General features: G+C 45.5%; 1 protein-coding gene across 1 annotated transcript in view; it reads right to left on the reverse strand.

Annotated features, from left to right (window-relative positions):
* The window catches only part of VWF (von Willebrand factor), a gene marked incomplete at its 5' end in the record, with an annotated part of 116,797 nt that overhangs the window by 21,862 nt on the left and 81,958 nt on the right, over nucleotides 1-12,977 (reverse strand). The window contains 4 exons of the mRNA XM_081818923.1: nucleotides 5,595-5,851; nucleotides 7,628-7,969; nucleotides 8,138-8,330; nucleotides 8,675-8,895. Of these exons, the coding sequence (XP_081675049.1) occupies nucleotides 5,595-5,851; nucleotides 7,628-7,969; nucleotides 8,138-8,330; nucleotides 8,675-8,895 (1,013 nt within the window). The remainder of the gene's footprint in view (nucleotides 1-5,594; nucleotides 5,852-7,627; nucleotides 7,970-8,137; nucleotides 8,331-8,674; nucleotides 8,896-12,977) is intronic.

The raw sequence follows: 12,977 nt of genomic DNA on the forward strand, positions 1-12,977 counted from the left end.
GTTTAATCATAGGAAACAAACTGAGGGTTGCTGGAGGGGCAGTGGGTGGGGGGATGGGGTAACTGGGTGATGGACATTAAGGAGGGCACGTGATGTAATGAGCACTGATGAATCACTGACCTCTACCTCTGAAACTAATAATACATTATATGTTAATTAATTGAATTTAAATAAAAATAAATAAAATAAATTACCTGCCCCTAAATAAACACATTCTTATGCAGTAGCTCAAAAGCTAAAAAATTCCCAGGTCAAGAAGGTCTTATTTATTCCATCTGTTTCCATGGTCAACAATCAATCAGCTGAGAAGGAAGATCAGAGGTCTCCAAGGAGAACACCCTTCCCCCAAGCTGCAGTCCTTCTCCAGGATTAAACTCTCTGACCTTGATACCTTCCCCTCACTCAGTATATAATACCAGCCAATGTCTGAAGAACATATGTTATGTACCACTGTTCTATGGGGTTTTTTTTAAGATTTTATTTATTTGGGGCGCCTGGGCGGTTCAGTCGGTTAAGCGACTGCCTTCGGCTCAGGTCATAATCCTGGAGTCCCGGGATTGAGTCCCACATCGGGCTCCCTGCTCGGCAGGGAGTCTGCTTCTCCCTCTGACCTTCCTCCCTCTCATGCTCTCTGTCTCTATTCTCTCTCTCTCAGATAAATAAAATCTTTAAAAAAAAAAAAAAAAGATTTTATTTATTTGAAAGAGAGAGAGAGAGTGTGTGTGTGAGCTGGTGGGGAGGGGCAGAGGGAGAGGGAGAAGCAGACTCCCCACTGAGCAGGGAGTCCTGACTCGGGGCTCAGTCCCAGGATCCGGAGATCGTGACCTGAGCTGAAGGCAGCCGCTAACAGACTGCACCACGCACACACCCCTATTCTATGGGTTTTATATAAATGACTCATTTAATCCACACTGCAGCCCCCTGGTGAGGACATGTGTGTTACCCCCTTGTCAAATGAGAAAGCTGAGGCCCCTGCTTAGGGTCACACTACCACAGCAGCAGAGCTACGATATGAACCCACACGCCATCTTTTTGACACCATGCTCTACTGCTTCCCAGCAGTAACTAGCATTAAATATGTTCAAGATACCTTTCTAAGGGCTTTACATTTATTCACTTTATACTCCTTACAATAACCGTATCAGGGAAGTACTGTCATTATCTACACGTACAAATGATGCATGGAGACACAGACAAGGAACGTGACCAGGAGATGCATCCCGGGATTGAACCTGACGTTCTGGCCCCAGACACCACGTGCTTTCTACACTCCAGCTGCCTTCGTCCATAAGCACAGTGCCTGCCATAGGCAGGTCACACTGCCGGGGCCATGGGAAGGGTGGGGGGACCGAAAACCCCATCCCAGCCCTCAAATGGCTGACACTCAAACTGAGGAAATAAGACCCATCAATGAAAAGTTGAATGAGAGAAATGAATTGTGATACATTCACGGCGTGGCATATTACTCAGCCATGAAAACAAACTATGGAAACTTGCAAGATGAAGGGATCTCAAAAGTATCATACTGAGTGAAAGACAGGCAAAAAAAAAAAAAAAAGGAGTACACACTGCATGATTCCATTTATAGAAAATTCCAGAAAATGTAAATGTATCTCTAGGGACAGGAAGCAGAGCAGTGGTTGCCTGGGGGTGGGAGACGGGGGCTAGGGATGCCTTCAAAAGAGGCCTAAGGAAACTCTGGGGGCTGACGGAAATGTTCATTATCATGATTGTGATGATGGCTTTATGGGAACGTCCATATGTCAAAACTCATCAAATTGTACCCTTGGAATAGGTACTGTTTACTGTATGTAAACTATACCTCAATAAAGCTGTTTTTAAAAATGGGAAATACAAGAGCCACAGCAGTGCAGAAGAAATGTTTGCGGAGGCTGGGGTGCTCCAGAAAGGCCTCACAAACGTGCATCTGTGCTGAGTGGGAAGGACCTGGGCAGAGGGAAGGAGAAGGAATTCTGAGTGGGAACAGAGGATGGAAAGTCCTTGTGGATATCTAGAAGATTCTAGAGACCTTCCCTGTCTGCTTGTGGGGGGAGGGTTACAGGGTAGGCGAGGCGCACCCCGACGCTTTGTAAGCAGGACCCTGCCTCAGAGAGAAGAGTGCCAAATAAGGACAACCCTGGTGACAGTGAGCAGGACAGAGGAGGCAGGAGCCGGCACCAGGAGCCCAGTGCTCCCCTAGGGTCTGGGAAGGTCCAGGGAGGGCCCAGGGCACTGGCCTCCGAGGCCTGGGAGTGGAAGGAGGAGGGGGACATCTCACATCTCCCCAGGCCTTGCTCTGTCCTGCCTCTTTCCTGCTTTTTGCACAGATGGTAATGCCAAGAAAATGGCCAATCAAGGGATCTATATTTAGACCTTTAAGTGGCAAAAGTGATGAAACGAGAAAGGAGACGACCATATTATTTATATATGTCTTTTTAAATGTGAACTTTAGATATCTAAATTCAAGAAAAAAGTAATACAATTTTCCCACGATCCTGAGAGTGGACAATAGACCTCAACAGATGACCAAAATCAGGTGTTAAGCCTCCTCTTCCAGGGATTTTTATTTTATTTTTATTTCCCCAGGAAGCTTTAATGAGGCGTGCCCGAGGCAGGGGACAGAATCTGGTCCCTGAGAAAGCCCTTTTCCCCGCTCACGCTAAGCTAAAGCACCAGCGGCCAGCTCTGCAGTGGCATCACCTGTCCGGTTAGGCAGCAAACACGCCAGCAGGTGGCACTCCTGCACCAGGACAGGCCAACTCCAGCCCGGCCTGTCTCACCCACTGGGTTCCAGGGCCAGGCAGGACTGTTCCCAGGACAGAACCGGAATGAGAGCAGGCTGCAGTTCTAAATTCAAAAAAGACAAAAGAACCGCCTACAGAGAATATGGTAAGGGAAAACTGAAGTCTTCAAAACCCCAGGTCAGAGAAGGGACACAGCAAGTGATCATGCACCACCCACCCCAGCCAAGGATCTGGGGGAAGATGCAGGAAAATTAAGCACTGGGCCACCAGGGAACAGCAGAGACCTCAGAGCAGGAAGCACAGGCTCCAGGCACTTCGTCCCAGGTGATGGAGGCGGTCCTTGCTACCCCTGCCCCCCCTGCACAGCCTCCAACCCAGAGAGGGACAGTCAGTGCTCAGCTGAATCCCCTCTGAGCCAGCCACAAAGGCTCACGTGTTCACACTGCGTTCTGTAAAATAAACAAGAGCTATGGAAACTGGTAAATATTTTGCCCTTCTGAAGTTACCACCAGAGACTTACACCCTGGATTATTTCCCTGAAGAAAAGCTGTCTAGGCTTTATTTTTTGGTGAAAGACATTTCATTTAATGGAAATGTTCTTTGTGTTAGATTTTCATTCTTTCTCTGCTTTGAATGGAAAAACTGAAATTGCAGGTGGCTGATCAGATATTTGTTTTCATCCATTTAAACTATATGTTCTGCAATAAACTAAAACTGGCTTTGTTCCCTTCATAGTTTTTGATTAACTCATTTTATTGTCACTTGGTTCTGAAATATATTTATAAGACTGTTTCTATGTCCAAAATATTGCACTCCTTGGAAGCACTCTCCACACAACTCAAATGCATATTCCAAACTGTTGGACGAGGTGAGGGGAGTGGTGAGGAGAAATCGAGTCAGAGGGGGTAGGTGGAGACACTAAGATAAAATTCACAAGCTTCCAGCTCTCAGCACCCTGCAGCCAAATGACAATCAGGGAGCCAGAAGCACTTTACAAACTTGAGCTTCCTTCTCATTACAGAATGCCAGAGAAGAGGGTAGAGACCATTTCTGCCTCCCTCTGAGAGCACCTTCCCACTCCCAGCAAATCCAGGTTGAAAGTACCACTGGGAGCTGGCACCACACATAAATGGTACCTACCCTTCAAGCCCAGTGGGAGGGACCCCAGGAGTGTGAAGATCAGGTTTTATTTACTCGTCTTGGAGAATATTACGGGACAGGCAGTTACTTCATTTGGCAAGTTGAAATACAGAGGTAGATTGTGACTGGTCTTCCCTCCTAATTCACCTACTCCACAGTGAGAGCAAATGGGGTCCACTAGGATAAAGCCAAATAACAAAACAGAGCAGATGAGAGCCGTCCAGTAATAGCTGGATGAATGCCTGTGCTTCCATGAACACACAGCCCAAAGTTTAGCTCCCAGTTCCAATGGGATCAAAAGCAGGGTTAGGACACTATGGGATGTCCTGGTGTCATGAATAGGAACCCTAGTTTTATCTGAGCCTCAGTCTCCTCACCCATTCAATGGCACATGTAATAATGACCCTATGGAGTTTTGGGGAGAATCAAAGGAAATGGTCCATTTCGTGGCTGACAATGTCTGGGACAGAATAGTGTAGTTATACTGTTTTCATCAATCTCTAGATTGGTCAGCTAGCTTTACCGTGAGTTCTCCTAGTTGTGATTAAATATAGTAAGTCACCTCACCTGGTTCACTTAGTGAAAAAAGTCCTCCCTGGTGATGATGGAGATGTTAAGTCTGGGGTATAGCTCCTGATCACAGAATACACTCTCCTTTGCTAGAAGTCATATCTGCTCTCCCTCTACCATGCTCTGCAGTATCACTGTCCGAGAGGAAGGACAGGACCCCCGCACACATCTATGTGTGCGCAGACACACACGGGCCAGCTACTGCAAATGTACGTGTTGTCAACTTTGAAGCTATGACTGCCATCTTAGGCCAAGATGGGGGAGGGTCTGGTAAGTGTCCTTTCAAAATGTACTCAATAACCTGTAGAGGGCTATGAGAACAGATGACTCCATGACTCCCAGGAAGATCAGCCCAAAGAAGACCTAGCAAAAAGGCATTTTCATACATCGGAAAGAGCACGCTCTTTGGAGTCAGACAGAGTTTTAAATACTGAGTGCAATTCCCAACTTCGTCACTTACAAACCATGTCCCTGGGCAAAGGAAGCTCTCTGAGCCTTGAATCTCTCTTAAAGATCTTGTAAATATTTACTAAGATGATGTAAGACATCCCAGTGTGTTCTGTGAAACCATAGTCCAAGGGGATGATACACACACACACACACACACACACAGTTCCACAGTCAGATAAGGTTGAGAAGAAAAAACCCTCTGAAATACTTGCACCATACATTAGTGCATTAAGAGCTCTAAAGAATGCTGCAATAAAGAAACCCGTTTAGCTAGTGTTCTTTAAACTCTCTTGACCACAGGTAACTGTTAATATCCTGCAAAACAAACCTTCAAAAAATGTTGAGATAATGAATATATAGGGCTTAGTACAATGCAAGGTACATAATATGTTGTAATCATAGTAGACATCACTATTAGTATAAATATTCTTTTCCCATCCCCTTCTGGGTTCCTATAGCCTTCTACTTACATGAATATAATGATGATAGTAGTAGTAGTAGTAGTAACACGTTATTAATACTTTGGTGTTTGCTTACACAGCTAATATATGACAGACCCAGGATTTGAACCAAGATGTGTCTGGCTCCAAAACCATTATGTCATACTGCTTCCCTAGTCTTCAGTGATCCCCTTAAGAGTTGACCCTTGCTGCCACAGTTGGAGGGGGCCAATCACCGGGGAACACTTCATGCTACCGACCCAAGAGAGAAGCAGCCCCATGGGAGGCAAAAGGCCAGGGCTCCTACCTGGTGCCGGACTCCATCCTCACTGACACACTGGGTACAGGCCTCCTCGGGGACACAGCTACCTTCCAGCATGACCTGGTCTGGGGGACAGAAGCAGCCTTCCGAGGGATGGTCCCCACAGGAGCTTGTATTGCCTTCACAGAGCCGGGGGCAGCCACGCTCACAGTGGTTGTACACCAGGGACGGTGGGCATGACATATCTACAGACAGAGAACAGGGTCACACTCAGCCCACACCAACCAGACAGAAACAAAGGCACAGCTGCTTCAAAGAGGTTGGCCATCTGACAAACTTGCTGGGGCAGAAATGGCTAATTTCTACCCATTTTTATTCCCTCCATTTTCCATAAATGGTTCTGTAAGCCAGGCACCTGACCACGGAGTACAGACTACATTTCCCGACCTCCCTTGCCGCTAAGTGTAGTCACGTGACTACAGTTCTGCCCAGTGAACTGTAAGCGCAAATGAAGACTCCAACAGCAGTTTCCAGGAATCTTGTTTTTTGGGTTTTTTCCACCATTTTGACCCAGGAATCTTTTTTTAAAAGGACAGCTGTGTGTGTCCTTTGTGCCTTTTCCCTTCTTCACTCCCACTGCCATCTGGAACCCGGATGTGACAGCTAGAGGTCCATCTTAAGCCATGAGAAAAAAGCACACCCAAGTGAGGGCAGAGCAAAAAACTAGAATCCAGTTTGAAGCCCAGAAACAGCTGGAGCCACCTCCCTCTGATCAACTGTGTGAGAGAGAATTTTACTTCTCTGTTACTGGAGCCAAATTTAATCCTAACAGATGATATGAGCCTGTGTATCCTTAGGAAGTTTTATGGGTGTTTCTTTTGAATACAGGTATATTGAATCCTTTAAAAAAATCCTCTTAAATTAAATAAGGAATCCACAGCTATGAAGAGTTGCCTGGAGAAAAGGTACATGATTCACTTGGCCCACTCTGGCCCTGCTCGACCCCTTCTCACGGTGCCAAGGCAGGTGGCAGGAGTGTCTAAGGATTTAGAGCATCAAGCATTTTCCTGTAAGTGCACAGTGAGTAGCCGGGGGTAGACAAGGAAATTAGTAAGTAGAGAAGGACTATGGCTAACTCAGGAACTATCATTTGCCCCTTGAACTGCAGGCAGGTTGAAACAAGGCACTACCATCTAATGGACTCAGAACAACAGAGTTGGATGGAACCTAAGGGTTGCTCGTCCAACCATCTCATTCTGAGATGCAGAAAGCAAGGTCCAGATAGACAGAGAACAGATGATCAGCTCCTGAGCTGGGACTAGGGTGCCCAAGTCCTCCAGCCACAGGCTAGAGTTGTGGCAGTTCTATGATAATAAACTCTGAGACTCCAAGATGCTTGCATATATTGATTTCCCTCCAGAGAAAGTCAGAGATTGTATTCAGTAATTGGGGGGTGGGGGCTGAAGTTCAGTGTTCTTTTCATTCCAGCGCCCCCTGAGGCAGGAATCACATCTGATTCATTACGGTATCCCCTGCATGCTAAATGATGAATAAATGCCAAGTCCAAGTAGGAGAGCTGATCCTGGGGAGGAACCTCCACTAGCAATCCCATGGTCTTTCTAATTAAGATGCTTCTTATTATTTCAGTGGCAAAATTCCACTCACACTTCAACATCCTGCTCAGGCATGGCTTACTCTGTGAGCCTCTGCTAAACTTGGGGTAATTTCAAATCAGAAATGTGACTGGTCATTCTGTACTTTGCTGATGCCTATATGTGTCCAATACATTAAAGTCACATTTGTCTGAACTATAGAAACGCTTCCATTTACACAGACATTCTACACCCAAATTACTGAAACATCTATCATTTTATTTGATCCTAAATAAGATCCTAGGTAATGGGAAAAGCAGGGATTTTGATCTTTATCACCCAGAAAAAGAATATGAGGCCCAGAGAGGGTTGAGCAAGACCACAATTAGTTGGTCTTCACAACTTTACAGGATGCCTTTGGAGACTCACCACAGAAACTGGTCCTCCTCCAGTCAACACAGACCCCCTTGGTCCGACAGAGGTGGGCATACAAGGCAATCGCCTCACACACCTGCTCCTGGTGGCAACTGTCTTGCTGGCACATGGCGTAAAAGGTGGTTGGAGTGAGGACCTTGTGGCACTCAGCAAACAATTCTGAGAGGAGGACCTGGCAGTGGGAGTTGCTGGAGACGGGACACTGCTCCCAGGAGACCGGTTGGCACGTCCTCCCCGGCTGCTGCACGGTCCATTCCTGGACGAGCACTCTCCAGTCTGTGGTGACCGTGCCATCCCTCAGCATAAAGTCATTGGCTCCGTTCTCGTCACAGATCCCTAGACAGATGGAGAAAGGCAAGATTGGTAGCCCTGGGTGCTGACATATTGATGTTGGAGACCTGGCCACTCTCCATGCCCACCAGCTTCTGAACCTTACAATCAACTGGACCCAGAAATACAAGCAGCCAAGAGTCCTGAGACTAGAGCAAAGGAGAAAGTTCTCACCACAAAGACCATACGTCTTTGAAGCAAAGGTCTTGGGGCTGAGCTGCAGCTGGAACTCATTGTTTCGTGGAGTGAACGTGAAGATGTGGCCAAGATGGTTGAGTCTGATCTCATACATGATGGTGCCGTAGACATTGATTTCCATGTCCCCACCCACATATGGGACAGGGACCAGTCTCCCATTCACTGTCGGCTGTCCAAAGAAGACAGTGATTCATCAGTAGTCACACAATAAGGAATCCTAGAATTTCACTCTTAGCTTCTTCCCAAAGTTACCGACAGTTCCTACTCTCAACTCCAATGTCATCCACAAACTCTGATATTTGGCAGTAGCTCTTCTAAGGTAAAGGAGCGTTGCAGAGCTTGACAGAACAGATTATTAGAATCCTTTACACCCCTCCTAGAAAGGTGGTGCTCTGCTGGTGAGGCAGAAGGTGGAGTCCCTAACAGACACACCAGCTAAAACCAACCAGCAGTGGAGGCTTCTTCGAGGTTCTGTTGCTGCCTTGCATGGGACCCAGAGAAAACACCCCTCACCTGCATATCACTGTGGAGCTCAACTGAGAGGCCGTCATGCTTCACCTCGATGGATTTCATGCAGGCCTGCCTCACCCCAGGGCTGCAGGCACCATTATGGAGAATCACCTCCAGGTCCTGCTCCTTGTTTTGAAATAGGACATATGAACAGCTGCCAGTCAGTTTGAAGTTCTGCCCATCAAAGGTCACGATGTGCCGGGTAGAGCTGCCCATGCACACACCTGGATGGGGAGAGCAAAGGACGGATGTGACGTTCTCCAAACCCCCATAAGTGCAAAGAGGCAGGTGTTACCAAGCTGCACACAGTTAACAGAACTGAGCGCTGAATGGGCCCTTTGAGGTCATGCAGTCTAATTTCCTCCTTATTCTGAGGGATAGAGTAGCTTAGGTAAGTAACACCTGGCCAGTAAATATTTTTCTAGAGAAGGTTTAGAAGGATAAGTATCACATAAAAAAACATGGAAAATTATAGAGCCATACTTCCACTTTAGCGTGCGAAGTGAATGATCTCCTCTACAGGGATGCCTTGGCCCAGGAAACAAAGTTAAGTCTCAGGGTTGTTAGGACTTGTTGAAATCATGAGGAGCTAAGCGTATCATGAGCTTATGAGCTCATTGTAAAGAAAGTTCACCTAAAGACACATGTGTCCTCTCAGCTGCCAAGTTTCTAACGGTACAAGAGGCCATGTTGACTTGATCCTTTAAGAGATCACACAAGAGGAATATTTCTGAAGCCAAAACAAATGATTGGGTCTCAGCACTCCCTCATTTGCCACTCATTCATTCACATGATCAGCAAATTCTCAAGGTTCCTATTAAAACACCACTTGGGAATACTAGTCATCTTGCATCTGCATAAGATGATTCTGTAAAAATCCCCCCATGGAAGGCACCACCACCATGCGTGATTTGAAAGTTAATCTTGGACCGAAATGAAGCTGGAGATGAGCTTTCCGGAGCAACCATGACCATAGCTATGGTGGTGGGTAAATAAAAGCCCAAGAACTGAGAGGCAGACTCGGTGGGTCAATGAGAATGCATTCATGTCCCTCACTCACAGCAGGTCTAGGCAACCTCCATCTGCACGAGTGACCTGTAGGTCAAGCAGCATGGCCACTAACAAAGGAGGGGGCTGGATGCACCAGCTGTCAGAGCTGAGCAGCCTGCTAGGAACCCTTCCACTCAAAATCTCCTGAGTCCTAGAGTAGATGGTCCCTTCCAAGGGGCAGTACTGAACGCCTTTGGCCCGACGACACCCATGCTGCAAGTGGCCCAGCTGTGGAGCGTGTCAAGCCTTAAAGAGATCAGCCCCAACTGCTATGAGGATGTAGCAAGTCACAGGCAAAGAAATGGTGTTAGCTCACCTGAGGCTCTGCCCACCAGGGCATAAACTGTTACAGTGAAGTGGGTACTTCAGAGCCAGAGAAACTCAAGATTGAATTTGGCTCCCACCCCTTGCTTGTGCTGTGATCTGGGATAAATTACTTCACTTCTGTGATCCTCTCGTGTCCCCGCTGCTGTCTTTGAACTGATAGAGAGGATTTCTGGGCTATGTTTTTAAGCAAAAGAGGCAAAGCTCATTTGTGAAGAAGGATAAACCTGGAATGAGTGAGGTCGGTTGCCTGCACGAACGTAGGTGGAAATAAGCAGAAAGGACAGAGGAAAGGGGACAGGGGAGTGACATCCGAGTAAACCTTTCTGTACACTCTCACATTTGGAGCCAGATTAGTAATTCACATACCGAAAACAAACAAATGAATAAAATCAGCAAGAATGGGGATGAGGGAAACCCAAAACGGAATACAAACAGAAACAAATTAAACTCATGGTAATGAATAACATAACTACACTGTACGGAGGGGAGAAACTAACCTAAATAACTTTGGGGGGAAATGTACTATGTACTCAAAGACAAAAGATAAAAAGAATTGTATACAAATATCGTACTCTAGTTAGTAGATTTGTTTTCCGTCCAGGCATTGGTTAGCAAATTCTGAAACTACTTTATGTGTATTCTGGGATTAAGCCAACATAGAAATATATTGGGGATAATGAGAGCCAGGCTCCTCACTGTGTGAGAGAGTGAGCTGGGGATGTCAAAAGGACACGAGTCAAATTGAAAGGACTCCCAGCAGCCAAATCCAGGACCAGCTGACCAAGAAAATAAATAATGCTAGTAATTGATTCTACCCCCTAGAATAAAATAAGAACCGATGAGTCCATATTGATACAAATAATTAACTGAATTAATAAATGACAGAGAAGGAAAAGTTCTTCCTTTCAGTAGAATTCCAACTAGTAAATGTGGAGAGAATGATGGAAATCAAAAATCACTATTTGGCAAATACTACAATAAAAATTGTGTCAGGTAAGGATTACCCATGCATGGTAAACTCAGTGGGTAAAAGTATATTTCCATAGTTCCAAAATATTTCTGTACACGATCATTATTAACTGCAAGGAAGAAAACGTAACTTTACAGTGGAAAAATCTGGTAAATACCACCTAAACCAAGTGATCAAACTTAACATCACCTGTAATGAGGCAAATTGATAACATGTACCTCCTCTTGATAAACCAAAAAAGACACAATATGTCTTCTGGATTATTCTTGACATGTATAATCTGACTCTAACTCAAATTGAGGGACATTCTACAAAATTACTAGCCAGAACTTTTCAAAAAAGGTCAAGGTCATAAATATCAATAAATACTAAGGATCTGTTGCAGATTTAAGGAGACTACAGAGACATGATAACTTAATGCCATGTGTGATTCTGGGTTGAATCCTGCATCTGAACAAAGGACATTAGTGGGACAATTTTATTTTACGGATGTTAATTCCTGATTGTGATCATTACACTGTGATTATGTAAGATACTACAATCTGGGTAAAGATATACAGGAATTCTTTGTACCGTTTGTGCAACTTTTTTTGAAAATCTGAAATTATTCAAAATAAGAAGTTTTAAATGGTTTTAATTTAAATTTTTTTAATCCTTAACAAAAAGAGCCTAAATCAAGTTTTACCACTTCTGATAAAAGAGAATATAAAGAGGGGCGCCTGGGTGGCTCAGTTGTTAAGAGTCTGCCTTTGGCTCGGGTCATGATCCCAGGGTCCTGGGATCGAGCCCTGCATTGGGATTCCTGCTCTGCAGGAAGCCTGCTTCTCCCTCTCCCACTCCCCCTGCTTGTGTTCCTTCTCTCGCTGTGTCTCTCTCTATCAAATAAATAAAATATTTTTTTAAAAAAGAGAGAATATAAAGAGTAAAAAAAGTCAAGAGTATAAAAGGAGTCCAGAGGAGTATTGAGGGACTGAATTTAAGAAGAAATTTGTTTGCACAAAACTCCTATTGCATTGTGAGTCTCACACCCCCAGGTGCCCCACTAAGGACAAATGGGACACCTGAGCCTTATGAACAGGACTTTCGAGAGGCCCCTTCCAGAGAGGGGTCTGCATCCCACAAGTGGGACACATCCCTGTCCTGGGGGCAAGCAGCCCAAATTGGGATTAAGGAGCTGTTTTAACTCTAACTCAAGTTTAAGGTTTTGATTCTTACACGGGGATGGGCACCGAATTACCAAGTTGAGAGTTTGTTTTATAATGTAAAGGAACCATAGAACTTTTTATGAATAAGCAGAAATGATGAGGTCTGGTAGCATTCTTATCCAGTCCAGGGAGATCATTTATCCCACTAAATAAATAGTCAAGGGAGGGTGGGGTATAAAATACAGTTTAGTTTTTATCCCACTGGTTGTGTTTGTTCAACATAGTAATTATGCTGAGTAGGTATTGCCAAACACAGCCATTTCTCCCAACCATGAGGCAGAGGGCTGACCCACCCCCATGGATGAATGCCCTCCACAGGTCTGCACAAGAAGGACTTGACTATGTCCTCCTCTTACACCAGGCCACTGTGATGACGTACCACAGCACCCAGCTCCCATACAGCTCTAGGTGTGAGTGGAGAGTTTTCTGGGGGCACCACTCTCACTGCTACACTTCTCCAGCATAGACTCCTAAAGGCTGACTTGCCAACAGCCAAGCTGAGCTCTGACCTCAGAAAATCAATTCTTCCTTCTCGTTATGCCTTGTCTGGGGAAGTGCTTTCCAAAGACACAGGAGAACAGCGATCCCTGGGACTGAATGAAAACACGTCTAAAGGACACAAAGGGGAGGAAACATGGGTGAAGGGAGCACTCTGCATATAGTGAGGAGGGAAAGGGCCTTCTGGTCTACCTCTCTGCACAGCCATGCTAAAAGTACTGCCCCTATAACACTGTCCAGGCTGGTAAAGCAAGGG

This window comes from Leptonychotes weddellii, chromosome 5 (genome assembly GCF_054177405.1).
Source record: "Leptonychotes weddellii isolate Sample4059 chromosome 5, ASM5417740v2, whole genome shotgun sequence".
Classification (NCBI taxonomy): Eukaryota; Metazoa; Chordata; class Mammalia; order Carnivora; family Phocidae; genus Leptonychotes; species Leptonychotes weddellii.